Source organism: Xenopus laevis, chromosome 6S, assembly GCF_017654675.1.
Source record: "Xenopus laevis strain J_2021 chromosome 6S, Xenopus_laevis_v10.1, whole genome shotgun sequence".
In the NCBI taxonomy this organism is placed as follows: domain Eukaryota; kingdom Metazoa; phylum Chordata; class Amphibia; order Anura; family Pipidae; genus Xenopus; species Xenopus laevis.
Genome location: NC_054382.1, coordinates 70,367,973 through 70,390,769, shown reverse-complemented (window position 1 = coordinate 70,390,769; position 22,797 = coordinate 70,367,973). Strand labels below are relative to the sequence as shown.

The 22,797-nt window shown below is 35.2% G+C and overlaps 1 protein-coding gene across 3 annotated transcripts in view; it reads left to right on the top strand.

Annotated features, from left to right (window-relative positions):
* Positions 1–18,503, top strand: part of drosha.S (drosha ribonuclease type III S homeolog) — a 144,727-nt gene extending 126,224 nt beyond the window's left edge. For all 3 annotated transcript variants that reach the window (XM_041567651.1, XM_041567650.1, XM_041567652.1), the window contains 8 exons: positions 4,199–4,356; positions 6,692–6,797; positions 11,844–11,985; positions 14,503–14,585; positions 15,013–15,116; positions 15,257–15,349; positions 16,361–16,407; positions 16,753–18,503. In XM_041567651.1, the coding sequence (XP_041423585.1) occupies positions 4,199–4,356; positions 6,692–6,797; positions 11,844–11,985; positions 14,503–14,585; positions 15,013–15,116; positions 15,257–15,349; positions 16,361–16,407; positions 16,753–16,871 (852 nt within the window). In that variant the 3' untranslated portion in view covers positions 16,872–18,503. The remainder of the gene's footprint in view (positions 1–4,198; positions 4,357–6,691; positions 6,798–11,843; positions 11,986–14,502; positions 14,586–15,012; positions 15,117–15,256; positions 15,350–16,360; positions 16,408–16,752) is intronic.
* The last annotated feature ends 4,294 nt before the right edge of the window (positions 18,504–22,797 follow it).

Below are 22,797 nucleotides of genomic sequence, written 5' to 3'. Positions count from 1 at the left end.
TATTTTTTTAAAGATGGGACACTTTGCTGAAATCTTGTTCCAGTATATCTTCAAGTCTGCCAACAATAACTCCCTACTCCCGAGGGGTAACACTGCCATAACACCAGTTGTTGTCAAACATGTCTTTTAAACGTCTGGTCACGGGTCTAACGCTAACCCCTAGGACAGGGGAGCATTATTGGATTGCCCTAGTCTGATGCCCATTATTGGCTCGCCCACCTCTACGTTGGTCACCTCAAAACCCCCACAGTAGGGACCCCATGGTGTGAGTTTTGGCCTTTATTAGGGTAACACTCAGGGCCCATTGTTAGAACCAGAAGGTGTTTTTAATTCCACGGTGTGTTGTCATTGATTTCATCATTGTGGGTGGGCTCTTTGATCACTTAGCCTCTCTTTGGCTATATATTGTGAACTCTTTCACTGTGTTTCCTTGAAAAAGGTCCTTGTGTTGGACCGAAACGTTGGATCAATAAACTTTTTCTTTTTTTATCTTCATTTGCTGACTTGTAAAATCCTGTGAGTGCCATCACTTTATACCCTTTATGAACTTTCAATGCATGGGCACCCAGGTCTTGTCCTTTCATTTGGGGTGTGCGGCCCTACATGCTGCTTTTTATATATATATATATATATATATATATATATATATATATATATATTCATATGAAAACGTTTGAGAACCCCTCTCAGCCTGCATAATAATTTACTCCACTTTCAACCAAAAAGATAACAGTCGTATGTCTTTCTTTTCCCAGGATTATCGGAGTACTGGGGTGTTCTGAACAAAGATTTTTAGTGAAGCAGTATATAAAAATAGTTTAGAAATTTGGGCACCCTTGTAATTTTGCTAATTTGAATGCATGTAACTGCTCAATACTGATTACTGGCAACACCAAATTGGTTGGATTAGCTTGTTAAGCCTTGAACTTCATAGGCAGGTGTGTCCAATCATGACAAAGGGTATTTAAGGTTGACCAATAGCAATTTGTGCTTCTCTTTGACTCTCCTCTAAAGAGTGACAGCATGGGATCCGCAAAGCAACTCTCAAAAGATCTGAAAACAAAGATTGTTCAGTATCATAGTTTAGGGGAAGGCTACATAAAAGCTATCTCAGAGGTTTAAACTGTCCGTTTCAATGTAATCAGGAAATGGAAGGCCACAGGCACAGTTGCTGTAAAACCCAGGTCTGGCAGGCCAAGAAAAATACAGGAGCGGCATATGTGGAGGATTGTGAGAATGGTTACAGACAACCCAAAGATCACCTCCAAAGATCTGCAAGAACATCTTGTTGCAGATGGTGTATCTGTACATTGTTCTACAATTCAGCGCAATTTGCACAAAGAACATCTGTATGGCAGGGTGATTAGAAAGAAGCCCTTTCTGCACTCTCGCCACAAACAGTGTCAATTGTTGTAGCAAAGGCTCATTTAGACAAGCCACAGTCTTTTGGAACAAAGTGCTTTGGACTTTGCAATGGGGAAGAAAAACATCTGCTACCTACTGTCAAATTTGGTGTAGGTTCCATCATGTGGTGTGGCTGTGTGGCTAGTTCAGGGACTGGGGCCCTTGTTAAAGTCGAGGGACGGAAGAATCCAACCCAATATCAACAAATTTTTCAGGATAATGTTTAAGCATCATTCACAAAGTTGAAGTTACGCAGGGGTTGATTATTGACCAAGACAATGACCCTAAACACACTTCAAAATCTACAAAGGCATTTATGCAGAGGGAGAAGTACAATATTCTGGAATGGCCGTCACAGTCCCCTTGACTTGAATATCATCGAAAATCTTTGGGATGATTTGAAACAGGCTGTCCATGCTCGGCACCCATCAAATTTAACTGAACTGGAGAGATTTTATATGGGCGAATGGTCAAAAATACCGCCATCCAGAATCCAGACACTTATCAAAGGCTATTGGAGGTGTCTAGACATTTGCAAAAGAAGGCTCAACTAAGTATTGATGTAATATCATAGGGTGCCCAAATGTATGCTCCTGTCTAATTTTGTTATGATGCATATTGCATATTTTCTGTTAATCCAATAAACTTTGTCATTGCTGAAATACTACTGTTTCCATAAGGCATGTTATATATTAAAAGGAAGTTGCTACTTTTAAAGCTCAGCCAATGATAAACAAAGAATTAAGAGGGGTTCCCAAACTTTTTCATATGACTGTATTTAGGTTTTTGCTACATGCTTTATATGGATACACAGCTATGTTTATTATTCACCTTGGGGGAAAAAATAATTATCTCAAAAATAATTACTGGTCAGTTTATTGTATCATGTGCTGCTTTTAGTGCCATGCGTATGCTTCTAGCACTCAAATAAAGGCTTTTTTATTTGCAGCACGTGTAAAACTAACTGACTCGTATGTAAAATGTCATATGTATGAAAATCTATTTAAAGTTGTATTTGAATGTATTGCTCTTCATGTAAAATCCAATACTATAGATTATTGTTTTACATAATATAGATTGGCACACCATTGCAGGCTCTTTTTTTTTCTTTGCAACATATGTTATGTAATAAAAGGCACTATGTTTGTCCAGGAGCGATAAGTAAAAATTAGAATTATTTGGTTAAAATAAAGTCTATGGAAGGTGGTCTTCCTGTAATTAGGAACTTTAACGGGTTTCCAGATAACTGTACAGCACAGTGGGATATCTTGGTGATTTTTAAATGTTAACAATTATCCTGTAATCGGATTGTTATTTGGCCATCTAAACTGAAACTCTTAACTGCATTGCCTTATCTTTGTGGTTGGAGATTTGGAAAAGGAATTGCACCACCACTCTTTTAGGTCATTAGCCTAAATTAACGGATGACTACTGTTTGGCCAACTGTGTACATGGTCAAATTACATATTATTTGATCAATACTGAAATGTAGGTTTTTGGTTTTTTTTATATATATATATAACTATTTGGAAAATATGGTAAAATGATTGTTTGCAAGTGCATGCATGAAATCGGTCAACCTGATATTCCTTTTTAAAGGAGAACTAACCCCCCCGGTAAGAAAATCCCATTTACTACCCTGGATAATCCCCCCGCCCTGCTTCCTACCTGCATAGTGTATTATTTCAGAAAGGATTCCTGAACAGCATGCTCACTTATTCATGCAGAGTAGTTCAGCGGAGCTCAAGGGCACCATCTTCCGGGGTTTTTGGGAACTCAGGGAGGGGGTACTATCTAGGGTAGTAGATGGGGCTTTTCTTATTGGGGTGGGTTAGTTCTACTTTAAGCAAATAATTCTATTATTTTGTAATAATTATTTTTATTCTGTGTAATATCAGAAGTATTTTGTACTTGATTGTAACTAAGCTGCCTAAATCCAATAGTTTTTTAATTAATTTACTTGGATAACCCCAAGTCCCAAGCATTTTGGATAATAGGTCCCATACCTATAATACATTTTTAACAATAGACTAGCCTTGTTTTACTCATGAGGTGGAACAAACAGACAAAGCATGTATCTTTGATGGTATAATACCCTTATCCACCTGTTTATGTTTCAGGCTGTAAGAATGGCAACAGCTTTTGTCAAACTTTGCCTGCTGAAGCAATAACTACTTTTAGAAATGCAGTGTCCCAAATGCATTTAAAAAAGCTTTGGGGTAGAGTGACTAGCCAGGGTAATGAGTGAGTGATTTATCATATACCTAGTCACTCAGGGAGTTGTTTGTCACATTTGGCTTCATTTTAGCTGCTTGGTGCCAGTGTCACATTATGCTGATATATAAAAATAAATCTAGTTAGCAGCAAGTTTGTAAGTCACCATTTATTTTATTCTTGCTTTTGTGATTGTGCTGTGCATGCAGTTACACAAATCAAGAAAATATTATGACATGCAATAAAGGAAAGAAAAACAAGCCATGCAGGGTGTCATCATATCATTAATACAGTCTGTGCCTGTAATAAGAATAACTTTGAATAAGATAAAATAAGCATTGCCAGTGATCTATTGGCTGGCAAGACAGGCAACAGGGGGAAATTGATTACCAATGTTGTCTCGAATTGATAAAACATCCGACAAAGAAGTAAGCGTGACATTTTATTGCTATTCTGTTCAACGTCAACATGCTAACTCTCTTTTGTTACAGTTTTGTAAAGAGCACATTCAGATTTTCCAACTAAATATAAATAAATCCTGATAGTCTGTATAAACACTTTTGTATTTATTTTTCTTCAGCTGCAGGAGTCTAATTCAGATAGGCATCTGATTGAGACATCCCCAGTTCTAAAGAAGCTCACGAAGTTTGAAGAGGCAATTGGAGTTGAATTTACACATGTTCGACTTCTAGCGCGGGCTTTTACCTTAAGAACTGTAGGATTTAACCATTTGACTTTGTAAGTAAAAAGAACTTGTCTCAATATAGATGTTCTATAAAGAGACCAGGTCAAATGTCTTTTGCATTTTGATGTGTGAATGATAAAATCCTTTCCTGTTGTACATTTGCTTGGCATTTTAAAGAAACCATTCGTGTCTTCTTTATGATGAAGACTAAGACAAGTGTTCTCAGACAAATGTTCTCATAGGCTCCTAAAGGAATCGTCTGTATGAGCTGCTCAATATCACAAAGGCTTCAGCTTAAGGTAGGGGGTGGATTGCTGTTACAGAGGCTTCTCAGTGGTTATGGATTTGTGTTTTGTTGGTGTTTTTAAGAACCTGAAGAAGAATCCAATTTTGCTTTCATTTTCAGATTCTGTCCTGTGTAGGTTGAGAAACTTTACCCTTAAATATTTCATAAGCAATAGGTGAAAAGTGTTTTCATCACATGCCTTACTCCTTATACTACTGTTGAAAATGATGGGGGAGGATACTTGCCTCTTTGCTTTTTAATTTTCAGTTTTTTTCTTTTTTGTTAATAATGATTAATACAAGACATTACAAACACCTTTATGTTTTTTTTTTTTGCTTATCTCTTGTGCCAATCCTATGCTCATAAATGCTCAGCAACTTATTTTCTACATCAAGGCTAAGGGCATTGGTACACTAAAACATGAATTGCGAAACCACTATAAATTGTCTGCTTCTGCTTTTTCTGGTGGTTATAAAATATTGTAATAGAAGTTTTACCACCAACAATTTACACTGACACCAACAAAATGATATATTTGGGAGGTTTGTCATCCATGATAATGCAGATTTTCCACAAGTGAAAAATCCTTCTGTGTGCCATGACCCTAAAGTAAGGAATAAGAAAGGCAATGATCAGCCAGTCTGAGAACTAGAAACTAAAATGTAGGTAACTGCAAGCAAAAACAAAGCAAGTTTGCTTTCTATTTTCTCAGGAAGATGGTGATTAATGAAAGGGTGATTATGCAAAGTATGGTTTGGGTGAGAAAAAAATACTGTAAATATTTATAATAGTTGTAGGCTTGATGGTACGAGGGATGTTCCTAACTGACTAAGTAAAGATAATTGACTATATTGGAGGTTGTCACTACTTAAATTATGATAATATAAGACAAAAAAACACAGTAGGTCTTTATCTCCCGAAAGCCAGATAAGATACTTAATAGGTAATATTGAATATAATTAAAATGGCAATATTTATTAGTCAAATTATTGACTTATCTGCATCTCTCCTTGGAATCTTTTTAACATACATATATCAAGCTTACAAGAAGAAGTGACAATACTTTGCGGACATTTTTAGTATTTTCTTGTGGATTTTTTAGTTGAATATTAGCAGCAGTTATTATTTACAGTATTGTGAAAACATTACTTTGCAATATACTGTAATTGTTTGTCACAGGAGGGAAGGGCCCCTTCTCTTACAGGAGTCTTAGGGTTTTCAGTGTGTTTTTTATATGCATTTTAATTATATACAATATTACCTATTGCGTATCTTATTATCTGGCTTTTGGGGGATGAAGCCCTATTGTGTTTTTTGTTTTATATTATGTTTTTAACTGAGCCTGTTCAAGTGAATCAGAGCCAGCTGTGTGTTTACAGGCACTTCTTCCCGTATCTGAAATGTGCTTGAAGAAAAAAGGCATCAGAGTTTTTTCCAAAAACATGTACAGAATGTAAGCTCCTTGAAGGAGGCCTATAAGCACAAACAATTAGCCATTAAAGTGCAGTGTCGTTTAATTATACACACAAACCTTAAGGCTGAAGGCACACAAGTTTTTGTTCTTTATATCTCCTCCAACCTCTTATTAACTATAATGTAAACTAAGTGCCAGAAGCTTTTTAATTCCCCAATCGACCGTTTTGCCAGAATAGCCATAGTATGTTTAATGCCTTCACATTCCAGGAATATTTTGATTTTAATTGGTAGATGCAGCTTAAAAAGATACGCAACACATCCAATGATCTGAAAGTAACTATCCGTAACTGTGCTTAGTACTTTGTGCTAACTGGTGCTAATCTTCATTATTTATGCTTTTTCTTGGAACGATTGAACATAATGAAACAGGGTTTGATCACCTGCTATCATCTTGTTAGCATGCCGTTTACTCACCAGAACTCTGCTAATTTAAGTATATTTAATTTTACAAACATGTTTCATATGATTCGTGCATTTATTGCGCATAGCCTAAAGCCTGTTTGCTCTACTTGTAAAAGTCTTAATGAAATGTGTTCCGTAAATGGTTCTTTATTTTAGCTTGGCATTTGTTGACTGATTATTGATCCCCCTGTATCAATGTTTGTTTCCTTTTGTCTTCTCTCCAGAGGCCACAATCAGAGAATGGAATTCCTGGGTGATTCTATAATGCAGCTGGTAGCCACAGAATATTTATTCATACATTTTCCTGATCATCATGAAGGCCACTTAACGGTGAGAGCCACATAAATCACACTCTGAGAAAGCAAGCATCACAGGCGGAGTGGGGCATTTAGTGAATTATTTTGTCTTTGATGAATGAACAAGGTGCTTTGTCACAATGGCTCCTTGCAAAAGATTTGTGAGGATTTTAAAAAATATGTTTCACAGGCATGACACAGTGATTTATGAGCTTAATGTTTCATGCATTTGTTGTTTCTTCAACTTGACAAATCAATAATGTAATCAGTGAGAAGTGCTAGGTTCATGGATGCATGGGTACAGTATGGCCTTGGAATTTTCGGCTAGGGGAATTTGCCTTTTTTTGCATGATGAAATACATATTAATTATTTGAATAGGATTTACTTTTCACTACAGCCCTGTAGTTAAAGTGTATTTAAGGGCAGTGTTGCTCTCACTGGAAAGACAGACATATGTCATAAGTGAAACTCTTGCAATGCGTTTGCTTATTACTTTCCGTATTCATCCAAGAAATTTTGAATGATGGCTCAGAGATTTTCTGTAATCTACTAACAGTGTGTATGTGTGTTTAGTGGCAGTTGCTTGCAAATATCTAATGATCCGCCAATCGTTTACTTGCAAGCGACAGGTAGCCAGCTTAAAAACGAATGAAGGTAATAAGCAATGCAAATGCCAAGGTCTGTTGGAACGCTTGAACTATATGGGAGGCATTTACTGACATTTAGATTTTTTTGCTTTTCCACAAATCATATTTTTTTAGTCGCTAAAAATGTGGATTCTGCTGACTTTATTAAGCGATAAAACTATAAAATGAGCTAATTTAAAACATTGCCATCTAAAAGCTTTTTAGGTCATGTTGAAGTCAGTGTGAGTTGTCTTTTTTCCCAGTTGTGAAATCTTTATTTAATTCAAGCTTTTGGAGGTTTCCATGTTTTTTTTGTTTGTATTTACACAAGGATTGCGAGGTTTTCATATTAATGGTCAGATTGGTTCCACAATTTTATTTTTGTTCTTTTGATATTAGAATATTTTAATACATTACTTGGCATTTGTGGTTTTAGAGAAAATGTTTTTTTTTGTGTGGTTTCTAAAACCACTAAAATCAGAATGTTAATAAATGGGGGTCCCTTAGTGTCATTTGGGTGTACCATATTGTCAAGTGTCTGCATGCTGGTAAACTGCTTCATATGTGTAATGAATGAATGAACATACACGGACTCCTTTTTGTCTTCTGACATTGTTTAACAGCCAAGGTCTGATGATCTTATTTACCCTCTGCACAAAGTATTCGAATCACACAGTGTTCCTGAACCTGTAAAAATGTGCTGTACCAGTAAAATTCTTGCTATTTCTTACTTCCCATGCTTAGCTGTATGTGTTGTAATTTAACAATGCCTTAATAAAAGTGTAGTATGCCTAAATGTAAGTGTGTGCAATGACACTAGCAAAAGAAAGATGACTGCTCTTGTCTCTCAACTTCAAAAATAACTTGTTAATTCAAAAATGTAAAAGAACCACTTAAAATCCAAGAATGTCAAAAATAACTAATTTGTGCCTAGACTTCTCTAGAATACAATTTTTAACAAGAATAATACCATACAACTTTGTTCTGCAGGGACTCTTCTGATTAGATTTTTTCCTCATCTAGATCAATGTGACTGTAAGATTGTTTAATATTAGTATCATTTCCTGAGGTACAACAGTCATTGCTCTACTGGATTAAAACTCCAATGAAAATGTGACCCAAGTAATAAATTAGTATAAAAATTATTAAATGCTAACTTGCGTTTAATACCATAGAACAATAACAAAAAAAGTTTAGAGGTTTTTTTATGCACTGGTCCTATACTTTAACACTTAGGATAACTGAAATATAAGGAGCAAATCTTGGTTTCCTTCACAGGATTCATTCTACTTCACTTCGCTATAGTAACATAGTAGGTTAGATTGAAAAAGGACACACCTCCTTCAAGTTCAACCTTTTACGTCTATATATAACTTATAACATATACTGCCGCCCCTCCTCTGTCCAGCATTTTACTTACCTCATCATAAAAAGCAATCTTATTTCTCTGACATGACTCATGCTTCGTAAAGCTATGCTGATTACTGCTCACCAGGACAACATTTTGGATGTGATCCCTTAACAAGCCTTCAAATAATTTGACCACCACGGATGTCAAACTTACTGTCCTGTAATTGCCAGGCTGAGATCATATTCCCTTTTTAAATATAGGAATTACATCAGTTTCCTCCGATCCATAAGTACCAACTAGATGAGAGTCTGAGAGAATCAGAAATAGAGGCTGTCTACTGAAATAAGCTCTCTTAGTACCCGAGGGTGTATTCCATCTGGCTCATGGCCTTGTTCACATTCATTTTTAGTAAAGCTTTATGAAACATATCTTGAGTTAGCCACTGACTAGTTTCAGGTGAGCCAACAGTGCAGCTATGAGGTGGGTCTTGAAACTCTGACTTCTCTATTGTATACACTGAAGAAAAGAACTGATTTAGCACATTTGCCTTTTCAGTAACTGTTATGAATATGCTGGTACCCTTATTTAAAGGAGCCACACTCTCAACCCGCATATTATTTACTATTAATATACTTGAAAAAATTTTTCGGGTTAGACTTAGCCTATGCCACAATGTGCTCCTCATTTTCATCTTTGCCTTCCGGATTGCTGTTTTACAAAATTTATTATAGTGTTTATATTCATTAAATGCAGGTTTTGTCCCCACAGACTTGTAGTTTTTAAATACCTTTTTATTTTTTCCTATGAACTTATTTACTTCTATATTAAGACTGTTCTTAGTTCTATTAAATTTACTTCTTAAGGGAATAAATTGAGATCCGTTACAATTTAATATAATTTTATTTGACAACCATTCCTGTTTTGTGTGTTTAGCAGAACACATAATGGCCCAGCTTATGTTCTGAAGGGCAGCCCATAAGGAGCTAAAATTAGCTTTTTGGAAATTCATGGTTTTTGTTTCCCCAGTGTATATTTTCTTGCACTAAACACTTAATAACATCAAATTATGGTCACTATTACCCAGGGGTTCAATTACTTGCACAGTTGCTATACAGTCTAGGTCATTAGAGATCACTATAGCCAGTATAGCATGGTTTCTGGTTGGCTAATCAACAACCTGTGCCATACACTTGTCATGCAACACGTTTATACACTTGTTCCAATTAACTGTCCTGGCAGTACTGCTGCTCCAGTCAACATCTGTGTAATTAAAATTGGCCATTATCATTACTTTCCCCAAACTCGCAGATTTTTCTATTTGCATCAGGAGCTTAGTCTCCCCCTCTTCACTTACATTAAGGGGTCTATAGCCTACTCCTACAATTAATGTGCTGGACAATTTACAATCAGTGAAGAGCTCCATCCATAAAGCTTTAGTCCCATAATTTTCTATCAGCACCTCTTTATTTTATATTAGCTTTTAAATCCTGCCTAACAAACAGACAATTATAGCCGCTGATATTAACCGCCCAGTCATGTGACTCATTCAGCCATGTTTCAGCAGCACTAATCGCTTCAGATTTCCCCGTCAGCGTCAGCACTTCCAGCTCTCCCATTGTACCAGTCAAACTCCTTGCATTTGAAAACATGAATTTTATACTGGTACCTGCATAAGAATTCCCCCTGTCCTTAACAGTTCCTCCAACCAAATCTCGTTCCTCATTGTCCCTTACTATGCCCACTACCTCATCTAACCTGCCTTCCACTTAATATTGCACCTCCCACACACCTAGATTGAAATCTCCTCTAGCCATCTTCTCCCCCATCATTGTGCAGCCCATCACTGGCAAAGAGCCTGTTCTCCAGAAACCCAAAGCCCTTCTCTTTACACCTCTCAGCCACGCTTTAATCTCCCTAAGCTCTCATTGTCTTCTTAACATAGCTCATGGTAAAGGTAACATCTCTTGAGAAAATTATGTTGGGGTGCCCTCAACTTTTCACCTGTTTTTTTAAAATCATTTTTGAGGATTTCACTCTCTCCTCTAACTTTGTCATTGGTAAGTGTGTACCAAGACTGCTTGGTCTTCCCCTGCCCCATCCATAAGGATGTCCACTCATTCCACCACACACAAAACCCTAGCACCTGGCAAGCAGCAGACTATAGAAGTCATATAAACCATTTGCTGCTTCCAAACTTCATATATCAAATACAATGCCCTTTAATTTCATCATTATTTTACAGAATGGCTACTGGCAGAACCAGTATCCCTAGTGCAAAGGCCTTATTGGCATTCTGAAGAAAAGTGAATCACAGTCACTTAAGAGAAAATTGCTTTTGAAAAGTTGATTGCGTGTTGCAGTTTTTGTGTTATGGTTTAAAATAATTCAAGCAGAGACTGTGCATTAAATATACTATATGCATTCTGCAGACACACTATTTAATTTGGTCAGTCTTGTATCAGTTATTTTTTTTTTTTCATTTGACGGAACCATGGTAGGTGAAGGGCACATACCATTCTTTCTAACATATTACTATTTGTAGTTATTAAAAAGGTTAACAGATTCCAGATGAAATTAATAACTCTTGTCATACACAACACTTTTAGTAAGACCTGTGAAATCCCTTTTATTATTCACAGTGTGCTGTAATCTTTCATTTGCCACCTGATGCCCTAATTCATCTAAAGCACTTGAGGAGTGACAGTTCCAGAAGAACAGATCTAATAAAGGGAAATGGCTTTAGGAACAATAAAAGATATATAGATAAACTGAGTACTACAAAGCACTTCAAAAAGTTTTGAGCAAAATTATGAGCCTGTCAGAAAGCAGGAATTTCAGCCAGAAAGCATACATAAATTAAGGGAAATGCTAATGCTTTAACATCCCATGATAGGTTTGTTAGTTCCTTTGTTTTCTTTTGGCTAGAAGAGACAAATTTGTCTGAGTTATGGAGATGCCTACTTTCTCTTAAGAATTCTAAAGGCTGATATTAAGTGGTCTCATTTTTTCTAAGATGTCAGGATTTTGGATCAGGTTTCTTTTTGTTTATGTCCCTCGTTACCTTCCTTTCAATGTTTTCATTTTATTTATTTTTTTTAACAGCTGCTGCGTAGCTCCTTGGTGAACAACAGGACTCAGGCCAAAGTAGCAGAGGAGCTTGGCATGCAAGAGTTTGCCATCACAAATGATAAGACTAAGCGACCAGTGGTACTCCGTACAAAGACCTTGGCTGATTTATTAGAATGTATGTAGACGTATTCATTCTAAGTAACAGTTTCAGAAATGTGCTGAACAAACTGATGTATTTCCAACAGCTGTAATCGAAATAGAAAGCAATGCCATTACAATCCCAAAGCTTTTATCCTTCTCTTATAGATAGAGTTACATTTTTCTCCATATTGTTACATATTCTAAAGCAATGTCTATTCCTTCCTATATAGCAAAGTTTGTCATGAAACCCAGAAAAAAATATATATATACAAATACAAGTGTCCTCTGCACTCAACCCATTATCAATATATTTAAGACAGAGACATTTTGTGCATACTGCTACTGAAAAATGCCTTACCCTTTAAACAAAACAGGGATTGTTTGTCCATATATTGCAATATATTCAAGCTGGCCAACTATGTCAGTCATCCCATATCTGGCCAGTCCTATGCTCAATTTTCATCTGATTCATTAAGAATTCTATTGCTTCATTATACATTTTGCAAAGGGACTACATTTTACCTGCAACTTACTAGCTGCCTAATGGTTTTAGGAATTAGTGGTGAGCACAACGTTCCCTTGTATGTATATATATATATATATATATATATATATATATATGTGTATGTATTTATATATATATATATATATATATATATATATATATATATATATATATATATAAAACGATGAGAATCAAGGATGATTCCCTGCCCCATGGAGCTTGCAATCTCAAATTGTACAATCTCATGTACATATTTGGTGAAACTATCATAAAATTCATCAGTTTTCTCATGCTGTCTGTCCTCTTATCTAATTAATTTATTGTTGAGTCTCTATTTTCTTTGCAATGCTCTCGAAAATATATCCGGTGTATTTGAGACACCGGATATGGCCGTAAGGTTTTAGTACACGTGATGCATTTGCCAAAATGATGGAGAATTGAAACGGGGTCCAAGTGTTAAAGGAAAACTATACCCCCGAACAATGTATTTATAAAATGTTTATAAAAAATAAATTGCACAAAATAGCTCATATGCTTCATGTAAATAAACCATTTTCATAATAATTTACTTTTTTAGTTGTATGTGCCATTGGGTAATCCTAAATAGAAAATTGCCATTTTAAAAAATAAAGGCCGCCCCCTGGGATCCTAAGATTCACGGTGCACACAAATAAATCATACATGTTAGGTCACATGAGCCAATTAACAGACAAAGTTCTGTCTTTTGCTTTCACACGTCTTCCTGTTACAGTTAGAGTTGTAGTATTTCTGGTCAGCACACGGACCATCATGAAATGGTGGTTCAAGGCAAGACATGTAAAAGTGCAATAAATAACAGTTTGGTAAGATTCTTTAATATGCCACTTAATTTGATATAAACTATAATCTGTTGTATTCATTTTGGGGGTGTATTTTTCCTTTAATGCTTATACCTGTGCATATGAGGATGCTAGTTGGCCCATGGCATCTAATCAACTGCATCCAACTGCTTTACATGCTGGATAAGGAAGAAGTACTTTTGTAATCACCAGATGAGAATTATTTGACAATTTGTTCTTCGCATACATGGTAACATGCAATGGAAATATAGATTTTAAATGTATCAAATGACACTACAGGGTCTCCAATGTGAATGTCATGGTATGTCATGTCTGCTATCAGTCATAGTGGTACTATGCACTGAGAAGGCAATGCTTAGCTCAGCAGTACATGCCATGAGTGATTTATTCATTTAATACGTTTGAAAGGGAGATAATCCTTATTTATAAGCAAAGGATTTATTCCACTTATTTTCTCTCAACAGTAAAATATTAGCTGCTCAATGTTATATCCATAACTTTTTTTTTTTTTGTCTATTTAAAACATTTATGTACAAGATACACTTGTTTCAATTAATATATAAATGTTTTATTAGACCATAGTTGTAGCTAGAAGGGATGCATTACTCTCAGGATATCTTTCTCAAGGCAGTCTATATAACAGCTCCCACCAAAATATTTAATTGTGCTTATGCTGAGGAAAAGATGTCCGTATACTGTAATGTCCATTTTTAAGTAAAATAAAAACAGAATAACCTACTAAGAAATTGGGTATTTATCCCTTTTATTGATTCCATGGTTCATCTGGGAAAGTTAATGTGTTATATGAGGGATGACATTCTAAGCCCAAATACTGCATAATAAATGTTTGGTAATAACTAACTTGTGATGGCTGTCTCCATGTAAAATGAAGCAATTTGAAAAGAATTAGACTGTACCATGTAATGAACAGTAACGTATTTTCAGAGTGCACTGATGCCTCCTGCATGCATATTTAATATTACAATGCTTTTATATGACTGAAAAATAAAAGTACTCTCAGTTCCAGTCACCAAACCTGCACCATTCCCTTAACTACTTAGCAGTAACTTTGTGTAGTTATGTGTCTGCAGGCTTTTAATGCCACTAACAGCTTCACATCACCTAAAAAGTGTTTTGGGTTTTTTCGTTTTATTGCTTTCCAGAGCAAGCCGGAGAAGCAATATTAACCCATCTGTTTTTCTTGCAGCCTTTATCGCTGCCCTTTATATTGATAAGGACCTGGAGTACGTCCACACGTTTATGAATGTTTGCTTCTTTCCACGACTGAAGGTAAATTCAGTTTATAGCCCTGATGCCTGACTACCTTTATACTACTGAAACTGAGCAGAAAACCTCTGGTAGGCTTTTTGCAACATATTGTTTGCTTTTCTTTATTAGATGATTTAAGGTTAACTACCTGCACTTTAAGAATGCCGCTAGAGATTCCAAGCACAGCAGATCCTTTGCACTGTAATGGCTTAAGGAAAGTTCTTTATAAGTTACCAAATCTATAAACTATTTTTATCATTATAGAATAGTTTAGAGACAGCAGGGACCTGCACAATTAAAGTAATGCCTTGGTACAATTTTGCATTCATTCATTTTTTTTATTAGCTTTATTTTTGCAATTCCACATTGTCAAGGGGTGAGTTCTAGGGATAACCAATTATAACTACATGCTGAATCATTTCCATGAGTTTTTGTTTTTTCAACTCAGGAATTCATATTGAATCAAGACTGGAATGATCCAAAGTCTCAACTTCAGCAGTGCTGCCTCACCCTGAGAACAGAAGGCAAAGAGCCAGATATCCCTTTGTACAAGTATGGCCTTCCCATGCATTACATTATTTCCAAAAGAAAATCCTTATGAAGACTTCTTGATCCTAAGCAAAGAAACCCTATTGTAGGTATTAATATATACATAGCAGAAAATCTCTGACTGTTGTGTCTTGTTGTTTTAGAACTCTACAAACAGTAGGACCCTCCCATGCGCGAACATACACAGTTGCTGTTTATTTCAAAGGAGAAAGAATTGGCTGCGGTAAAGGCCCCAGGTATAGTTTAAACTGTATTTCTTACTTTTGCCCAATACAATGAGAAGTATGGACATTGTCAAACAGTATGCGTGGTTGGTGGGGTTCTTCCATAATATATTTTTAAATACTAATCTAAATATTTACTTTGTAAGATGAACAGAAAATGAAGGCTTCTCTTGTTTGCTTTTTACCACCCCTGTAATTAGCCGTGTACATCATTGTCAGTTTATTACAAACATTTGGGCAAAACCATATACATTCCAGCAATGATATAACATATTTAAGGAAAAGGTTGACAGAAAATCCATTTTATATCCCCCCTGCCTTGTGCACTTTGACAGCTCCCAATGTTACCCATCTGTGACTGAATTGTCAGAAATGTTTTCTAACCTTCTGGAATGAATATCATTAACAAGAATTCTGCACACGTTCATATCCCTGAGTATTTTGCTCTTTTTGGCATATATTAAGGGCAATCCTGTCATTATGTTTGAATGATGAGCAGGTAATTAGATGAATTGACCTATACAGCAGTTTTGCAAACAGAGAATTTGATTTTCTTTCTGTAGCCAGGTGTGTTTGTTTCAAGAGATTTGCATCTCTAAGCATTTCATACAAAACATATCTGTCCAGCTATAATATATACATATATTCTGCAACATATAAAATTGTTGGTGTAATGCATATAGAAGATGTTCTTTTTCCAGGTATCCGTTTTACATTTCCAAAAATAAAAGTGAAACACTGAATCTTATATAGCCAGCAACAAAAGTGGTTAAATATAATGGAGCTGAATTATAAATGGCACAAGTAGTGAATAAATTGAGGGGGGAAAAAAGATGAAAAAGTTTAAATACATTTAAAAAAAAAAAAAAAAAGCAGTCGTTAGTTGTTCTTTTCATTTTTAAAGACTCTCAAGAAATACTGTCTTGTTCTCGTTTTCCTGTCTTATTGTCGCTTAAAAGGATTTAAGAGCACTGTTAAAGCTGAATGTGGTAATTAGGTTAATAGGAGTTTTTTTTCTTGCAGTATTCAGCAGGCTGAAATGGGTGCAGCAATGGATGCTCTGGAGAAATGTAAGATTTTCTTTTTCTGCTATTCAGATATATTTTCATTTTTTCTGGTTAGAATCTGTCAATACTGATTTTTAATGCACTTCAAGCAGTTTCATCTCTGCAGACATATTGACAGTGTAGAACTGCTTGCACAAATATCGTGGAAAAGGGTTTTATTTCCAACAATGCAAACAAAATCATTTTTTTTTTCAGTATTAGTCTATTTAGTATATTTGTACCGGGTTACATCAATGCATGGTGCAGTCAACTCTGTTCTGGATCTCTTGCCCTCCCCCCCCACATTTTTTTTTACACAGCAATGGGCATTGCATAGAGAACATAACCCAGCTGATACTCTTTCTGCAGATAACTTCCCCCAGATGGCTCATCAGAAGCGCTTTATCGAACGGAAGTACAGGCAGGAATTGATAGAACTCAGGTTGGAGAAGGAGCAACAGGAATTAGCAGAAGAGATGAGAAAATAAAGCCTGGCATTCTTACAGTATCCATCCAACCCCTTGTGGGTTAGAGACATGTCCATCTGTGTCTGGGGAAACATTTGATAAATCATTCAACTGTTTTTTGTTTTAGGTGTTTTCTGTTTTTTAACTTGTCCCATTTTAGTGAATTTTATCCATAGCCATGCTATTTTCTTTTTATTTAAATACTTAAGTAAATTATGTTTTTTTTTTATTTAATTGTTTTTATAAAATAATAAATGACGGGTGTGTAATAAAAGAAACAATGTCTTATTTATTCAGATTTTCAAATATAATGTTATAGGGGAAAGATATAACTAAACTGGTGCATCAATCTAGCACATAGTATTGTTATTGGTATGTTTACAATTAGATATAACACCACCCTGTTTTGGCAAAAGAGCAGTGTTTGAGAATATGCATTCAGTAAAAAGTTAATATTAAAGGGGAAGATGAATCTCTTAACGCGGTACTGTCCAACTGGTGGCTGCATTTTGTCCCTGGGCTAGCCTATTCCACTGTGCCTATTGGATTTCTGCTGGCTAATATACACATTGCTGTTAGTTCAGGTAAAAACAATGCTACAAATCTTTTTAGTGTCTCTTCTATAAGAGTTGCAGTGAAAGTTGGAATAGATAGTCCTGGAGTAGCTTTAGTGATATCATGCTTGATTAAAACTAAACCATACAGCCAGGTTCCCTATAACTAGTTTGTATCCCCTATGGAACGATCTAAAGCATTATTGCTTTACACATGGTATACCCAAAAGCATTAACTACTGAGACTTCAGAGAAAGGAGTTGTTGGTACAATCTCTTTAAACAAAAATGTTTCTAGCTGTCAACACGCAACAACACTGTGTGCACCATTCTGAAGTGTAAATGCAATGTAATATTTCAGTATGTCGGCTAAAGATTATTAGAAGGGATGCTTTTGACTGGGAATTTTTTTTGCACCTTTAAATACGGTTGACGTGTGTATGCCACATAGGTGAGTTAAGAGCACCAATGACTATAAAGTACCTGTTCTAACATGGCATTATGCACAAAACGAGGAATCAACACTTTCGTTTGTGGCATCATCATTTGTTACAGAATTTTACCCACAAGGCCTTGTTTAAACATAATGTAATTCCATGTTAGTGAATGTCTAATTGGCTGATACAAGGAACAATCCAACATCCTAGTACATGTACAATATGTGATCAGAGTCTATGGCTTGCTAGCAGCGATGCTATAACTATAGAAAATGTACAATATGTAATGTTTGGCATTCTGATATTTATTTTGTCTAATCCTATGCTTTTTGTAGTATCTGGGACACTCCCCCCTTCTATTCTTTCCAAATTACTGGTTCATAGTAAGAGATGGTCTAAATCTTATTCACCGTGTTTTGTTTTTTTTGTTTGTTTTTTATGTTCTTAATGACTAAGAAATAAAACATTTAGCCACGGAAAGTGCTGATTTATTAACATAGGTGCTAATTGTCCTGTGCAACCAATCAGGTCTTGGCTTCATTTTGTAATGAGCTGATCAAAACAAATTGCTGATTGACTGCAACTTTGAGTCCTTTTAAATAGATGGTGTAAAATCTTGAATGCCCTATATTATTTCAGAAAATAAATGTGCATTGTGTTGAAGCTTACCTGCCTATATTTACGTTAAAGAAGATTAATATCTTTTTCGATCTAGGTTTATAATTGAATATGCTTTGTTCTCAGCTGCTAAAGTTTGCAGGGGTTGTTTAACCTCCCTATGGGGAGCCAAAGAGATTGTCAGTGTTGTATATTTCTGTGTTTTTCCATTTATTTTGATGACATGTTGAGTCTTACGTGCAGATTTATCAAAGGTCGAGGTGGATTTTCGAATAAAAAAAATTAAAATTTCGAGCTATTTTTTGTGTGCTTAGACTAGGGAATAGTCCAAATTCAATTAAAATTTGGAAAAAATGTGAAAATTCAATATCGAAATTTATCATGTACTGACTTCGACCATTCGCCATCTAAAACCTGTCGAATTGCTGTTTTAGTCTATGGGGGACCTCCTAGAACCTATTTGGAGTCAATTGGTGGACTTTGAAAAACTGAAGTTTTTTTGGGGAAAAACCTCTAATCGAATTCGATTGAATGCGCTATTCGATTGAAAACTGACCTATTTGACCAAAAAAAAGTTTTTTTCAATTCGAAATTCGACCCTTGATAAATATGCCCCTTAAAGTCATACAACTCTACTCTCTGTATGTGATTATGGTGGCTGTTTGTGAAAATAAAACTTAGGTAGATAGAACAGAAAAATGATTGGGGATTATTTGCAAGTATGAGATATTTGGCAGATTTTCTTTTGTTTAGTCAGGGGGCTACTAAAATTATTATGGTCTTCAGTGTGAATACAGTTACCAGATGTATAATATGCAGTATGATTAATTCCTACTGGATCATAAAGAGATAAGGAGTTCTGGTACCCCCCCCCCCCCCAAGTACAGGTCTCAGGAAACTGTACTGATCTGAAAAAATCCAAATGTATTACTCTGTTTTGCATGAACAAGTCTGGTCAGATGGCCAAGAAAGAAAAGTAAAGGTGGTCATGGCAATGGGTTAATTTTTTCCTGAGCCAGTGAATTTTTATACTAAACTGGAGCACCATACCAGGGAAAAAGATTTAGGGTTTATTTCTCAAAGTCTGAATTTATCTCAATATTTTCGGAATAAAACAGACCAAATCCGCACAGGTTTTTTGCCTTATTTATGAATACATTTTCACGAAATTTCTCTTTGTGGGGAAAAAACCTAAATAATTGTTAACAAATATGAATTGTATTTGCACTGCACTAAAAAGGTACATCAGTATTTAAACTGTAAATATACAAATTTGGAGACCGTATATTCCACTGTCATTTAGAATATCTGACCAATAAGAAAGCAAACAACGAGCATGCTGAAGCAGAAGAATATTGGAGATAAGGTTATTCACCTTTAAATTAATATTGAGGGGTTATTTATTAAAATCAGAAAGCTAAAACTCGAAAAATGTTAGTTTTTTTTTTTTTACTATACAATTCAAATTTTTAGAGGGGAAAAAAAATAGAATTTTTCGATTTATTATACCCCAAGGATGAAAAAACATATGGAGAAAAAAAAAATCCGCCATCTCAGACCTGCCAGGGTTGTATAGAAGTCAATGCGAGAAGTCCATATCCTATTTGGAAGTTTCTGTGGTCTGAGCTGGAATTAGCCTGAAAATCTGACACTTTCGGGCAATAGGCCAAAAAAATTGAGCGATTCAGGAAAAATAGTACGATTCTGGTTTTCACTCCATTTAATTGAGTTTTTCCACGATCCAATTAAATCATGCTTTTTTAATAACAAATAAGGCCAAATCATTATTTTAAAAAAAATTCAGATTTTGATAAATAGCCCCCTTAGGATGTTAGAGTACTATTCAGAGATAATTTGCAGTTCTTACTTTTTTATTATTTGTAGTTTTTGAATAAAACTTAACTTAGTAAAATAAAAAACCTTTTAAAATAGTTCCTTAAAAAGGAACGCAATTAAAAAAAAAACTAAAGTTCACCAATTCATAAAAACTATAAACATAAATAAATGAGACAAATAAAATTAATTTACCCTTATGATTGCAATTTTCTAAGAATTCAGCTCATATTATACAATTCATTTAGTATAGAGCTATTTCTCAATTCAGCTATAACCATGACTGAATATCAAATCAATTAGGCAAAAAAGTGTATTGTTTGTGCCATCTAGATTGCCTAATATCAATTATTGTAGTTCTGCAGTCATTAGGTACGAGGTGAAACCATCAAGGCCAAAGGATAGAAAGTGAGTTATAGTTCCACAAATACTTAATATAGAATGAGTGTTCCAAAAATCTTAAGTTTAACTAAATAAGTAGGCTAGAAATGTTGTACATTAAGGAGGGTATTTATTAAAACTCAAATTTTTCTCATTATTTTAAAAATACAAATACGACCTAACTCCCAACCGCAATTTGGCTTCATTTGCTCAAAAGTCCAAACAAAAATTGTATGTGAGGGAAAGGTCTCCACAAAATTGTGCAGCAATTCAAATCATGTGACTTTTTCAAATTGTCGCCCAAAACCTTTGAACATCATGAAGGCAAAAAAAACATCTTCCAATTGTAAAATTTCAGCCATATTAATATTTATTGTTTAGTTTGTTTAATTCCCAGGAGTTTTACAACAGTCTCTCCAGGTATCTCTGTTGCTATTATTGCGACATTTAGAGGCACATTTTTCAAGGGTCAAATTTAAAATGTATGAGTTTTTTAAAACTCCCATGAACTCAAAATTCAACTAAACAAAATTTAATTTTTTAAACTTGAATGAATAAGATCGACCTGAAAACTCGAATCTAATTTTATTCTAATTCAATTAAAGTTTTAAAAACTCTGTCAAGAAGGCTGCAAACAACTACAAATTGATCCCTGGACATCTACTATTGACTTACAGTAAACTTTTAAAGTAAATTTTTTGAAAAACTCTAATCGAATTTGAATAACTCCCAAATCAAATTTGACAGTTTTGAAAATAAAAAAAAAATGAAAATTTGCGATCTTTTGAAGGCAGAACGGTTGGGAGAAAGTCAGACAGACAATGGGAAAGAATTCCAGCCCTTGTTGCAGCCCTTTCCAAAGTCTTGAATGCGTGCATGTGAGGCTGTAATGAGAGAAGAGTTGAGTAGCAGGTCAGTAGATGATCGTAGTAAGTGGTTGGGTGATAGATGAGTTCAGAGATGTAGGGTGGGCAGAGTTATGAAGTGCTTTCAATGTCAGGGTCATTAATTTGAATTTTATTCTGAAAGGTAGTGGAAGCCAGTGTAGGGATTGGCAGACGAGAAGCGGTTGCAGAGGTTTATGAGCCTTGTGGCAGTGTTCATTATGGACTGGAGAGGTAAGTCTCTTGAGGGGAAGGCCAATTAAAAGAGAGTTACAGTAGTCTAGATGTGAAATGACAAGAGAGTGAATAAGAATTTTGGCAGCATCTTGGGTGATAAATTATCGTATTTTGGATACGTACCTTAGGTAGAAGTGACATGATTTAATAAGTGACTGGATATGAGGAGTGAAGGACCAGGCAAAATGTAGGATAATTCATTGAGGAGGGGGATTTAACAGAAAGAATAAAATATAGTATAGTATTTTTTTTTTTAAAAAAAATTTTTTTTACGCGTTTCGCCTGGCTGGCTTCTTCCTGAGCGCAATTGAATGTGTTTTAAGTAATAAATAACACTGAATTCACTATCACTTGGAGAGAAATCGTTGGCATTTATTAATTCACTAAATTATTCACTTGTTCACTTTTTAATTTTTTAATTTTATCTTTCATATCTTATTTTTATTTTTTATTCTTTTTTTGTTATCTTTCATTTAAAATTCACCACTTTCATTTTTTTGGGCTCTCTTCTTCTAAGTTAAATAAAAGAACACTATTATCACTGTTAATAATCACGGTGGGTCTTAACAATTTTTTAAAAAACAAAAAACAAAAAAAATTTTTAAAAAAAAAATACTATACTATATTTTATTCTTTCTGTTAAATCCCCCTCCTCAATGAATTTTTGAGGATTCTAGCACTTTATTTTCTGTACTTGGAGATCGTCTCAAACAGGTGGAGGAGGACCTGCAAGTGCTGAACTGTGGGGAAACCAAAGTTTGTCCTTGGATACAACCTGATATATTTGGAAAATGTAGGATAACCCCAAGGCACCTGGCCTGGGGAGACGCGTTGATAGTGGAATTGTTAGCTATAATGGATACTTCCGGGATGTTACTTGTGTTATTTGGAGGAAAGAGAACCATTTCTGTTTTAGAGAGGTTTAATTTAAGGTAGTGTTGCGACATCCAAGTAGAGATAGTGGACAGGCAGGAGGAGACCTGAGTTAGGAGTTCTGGGTTGAG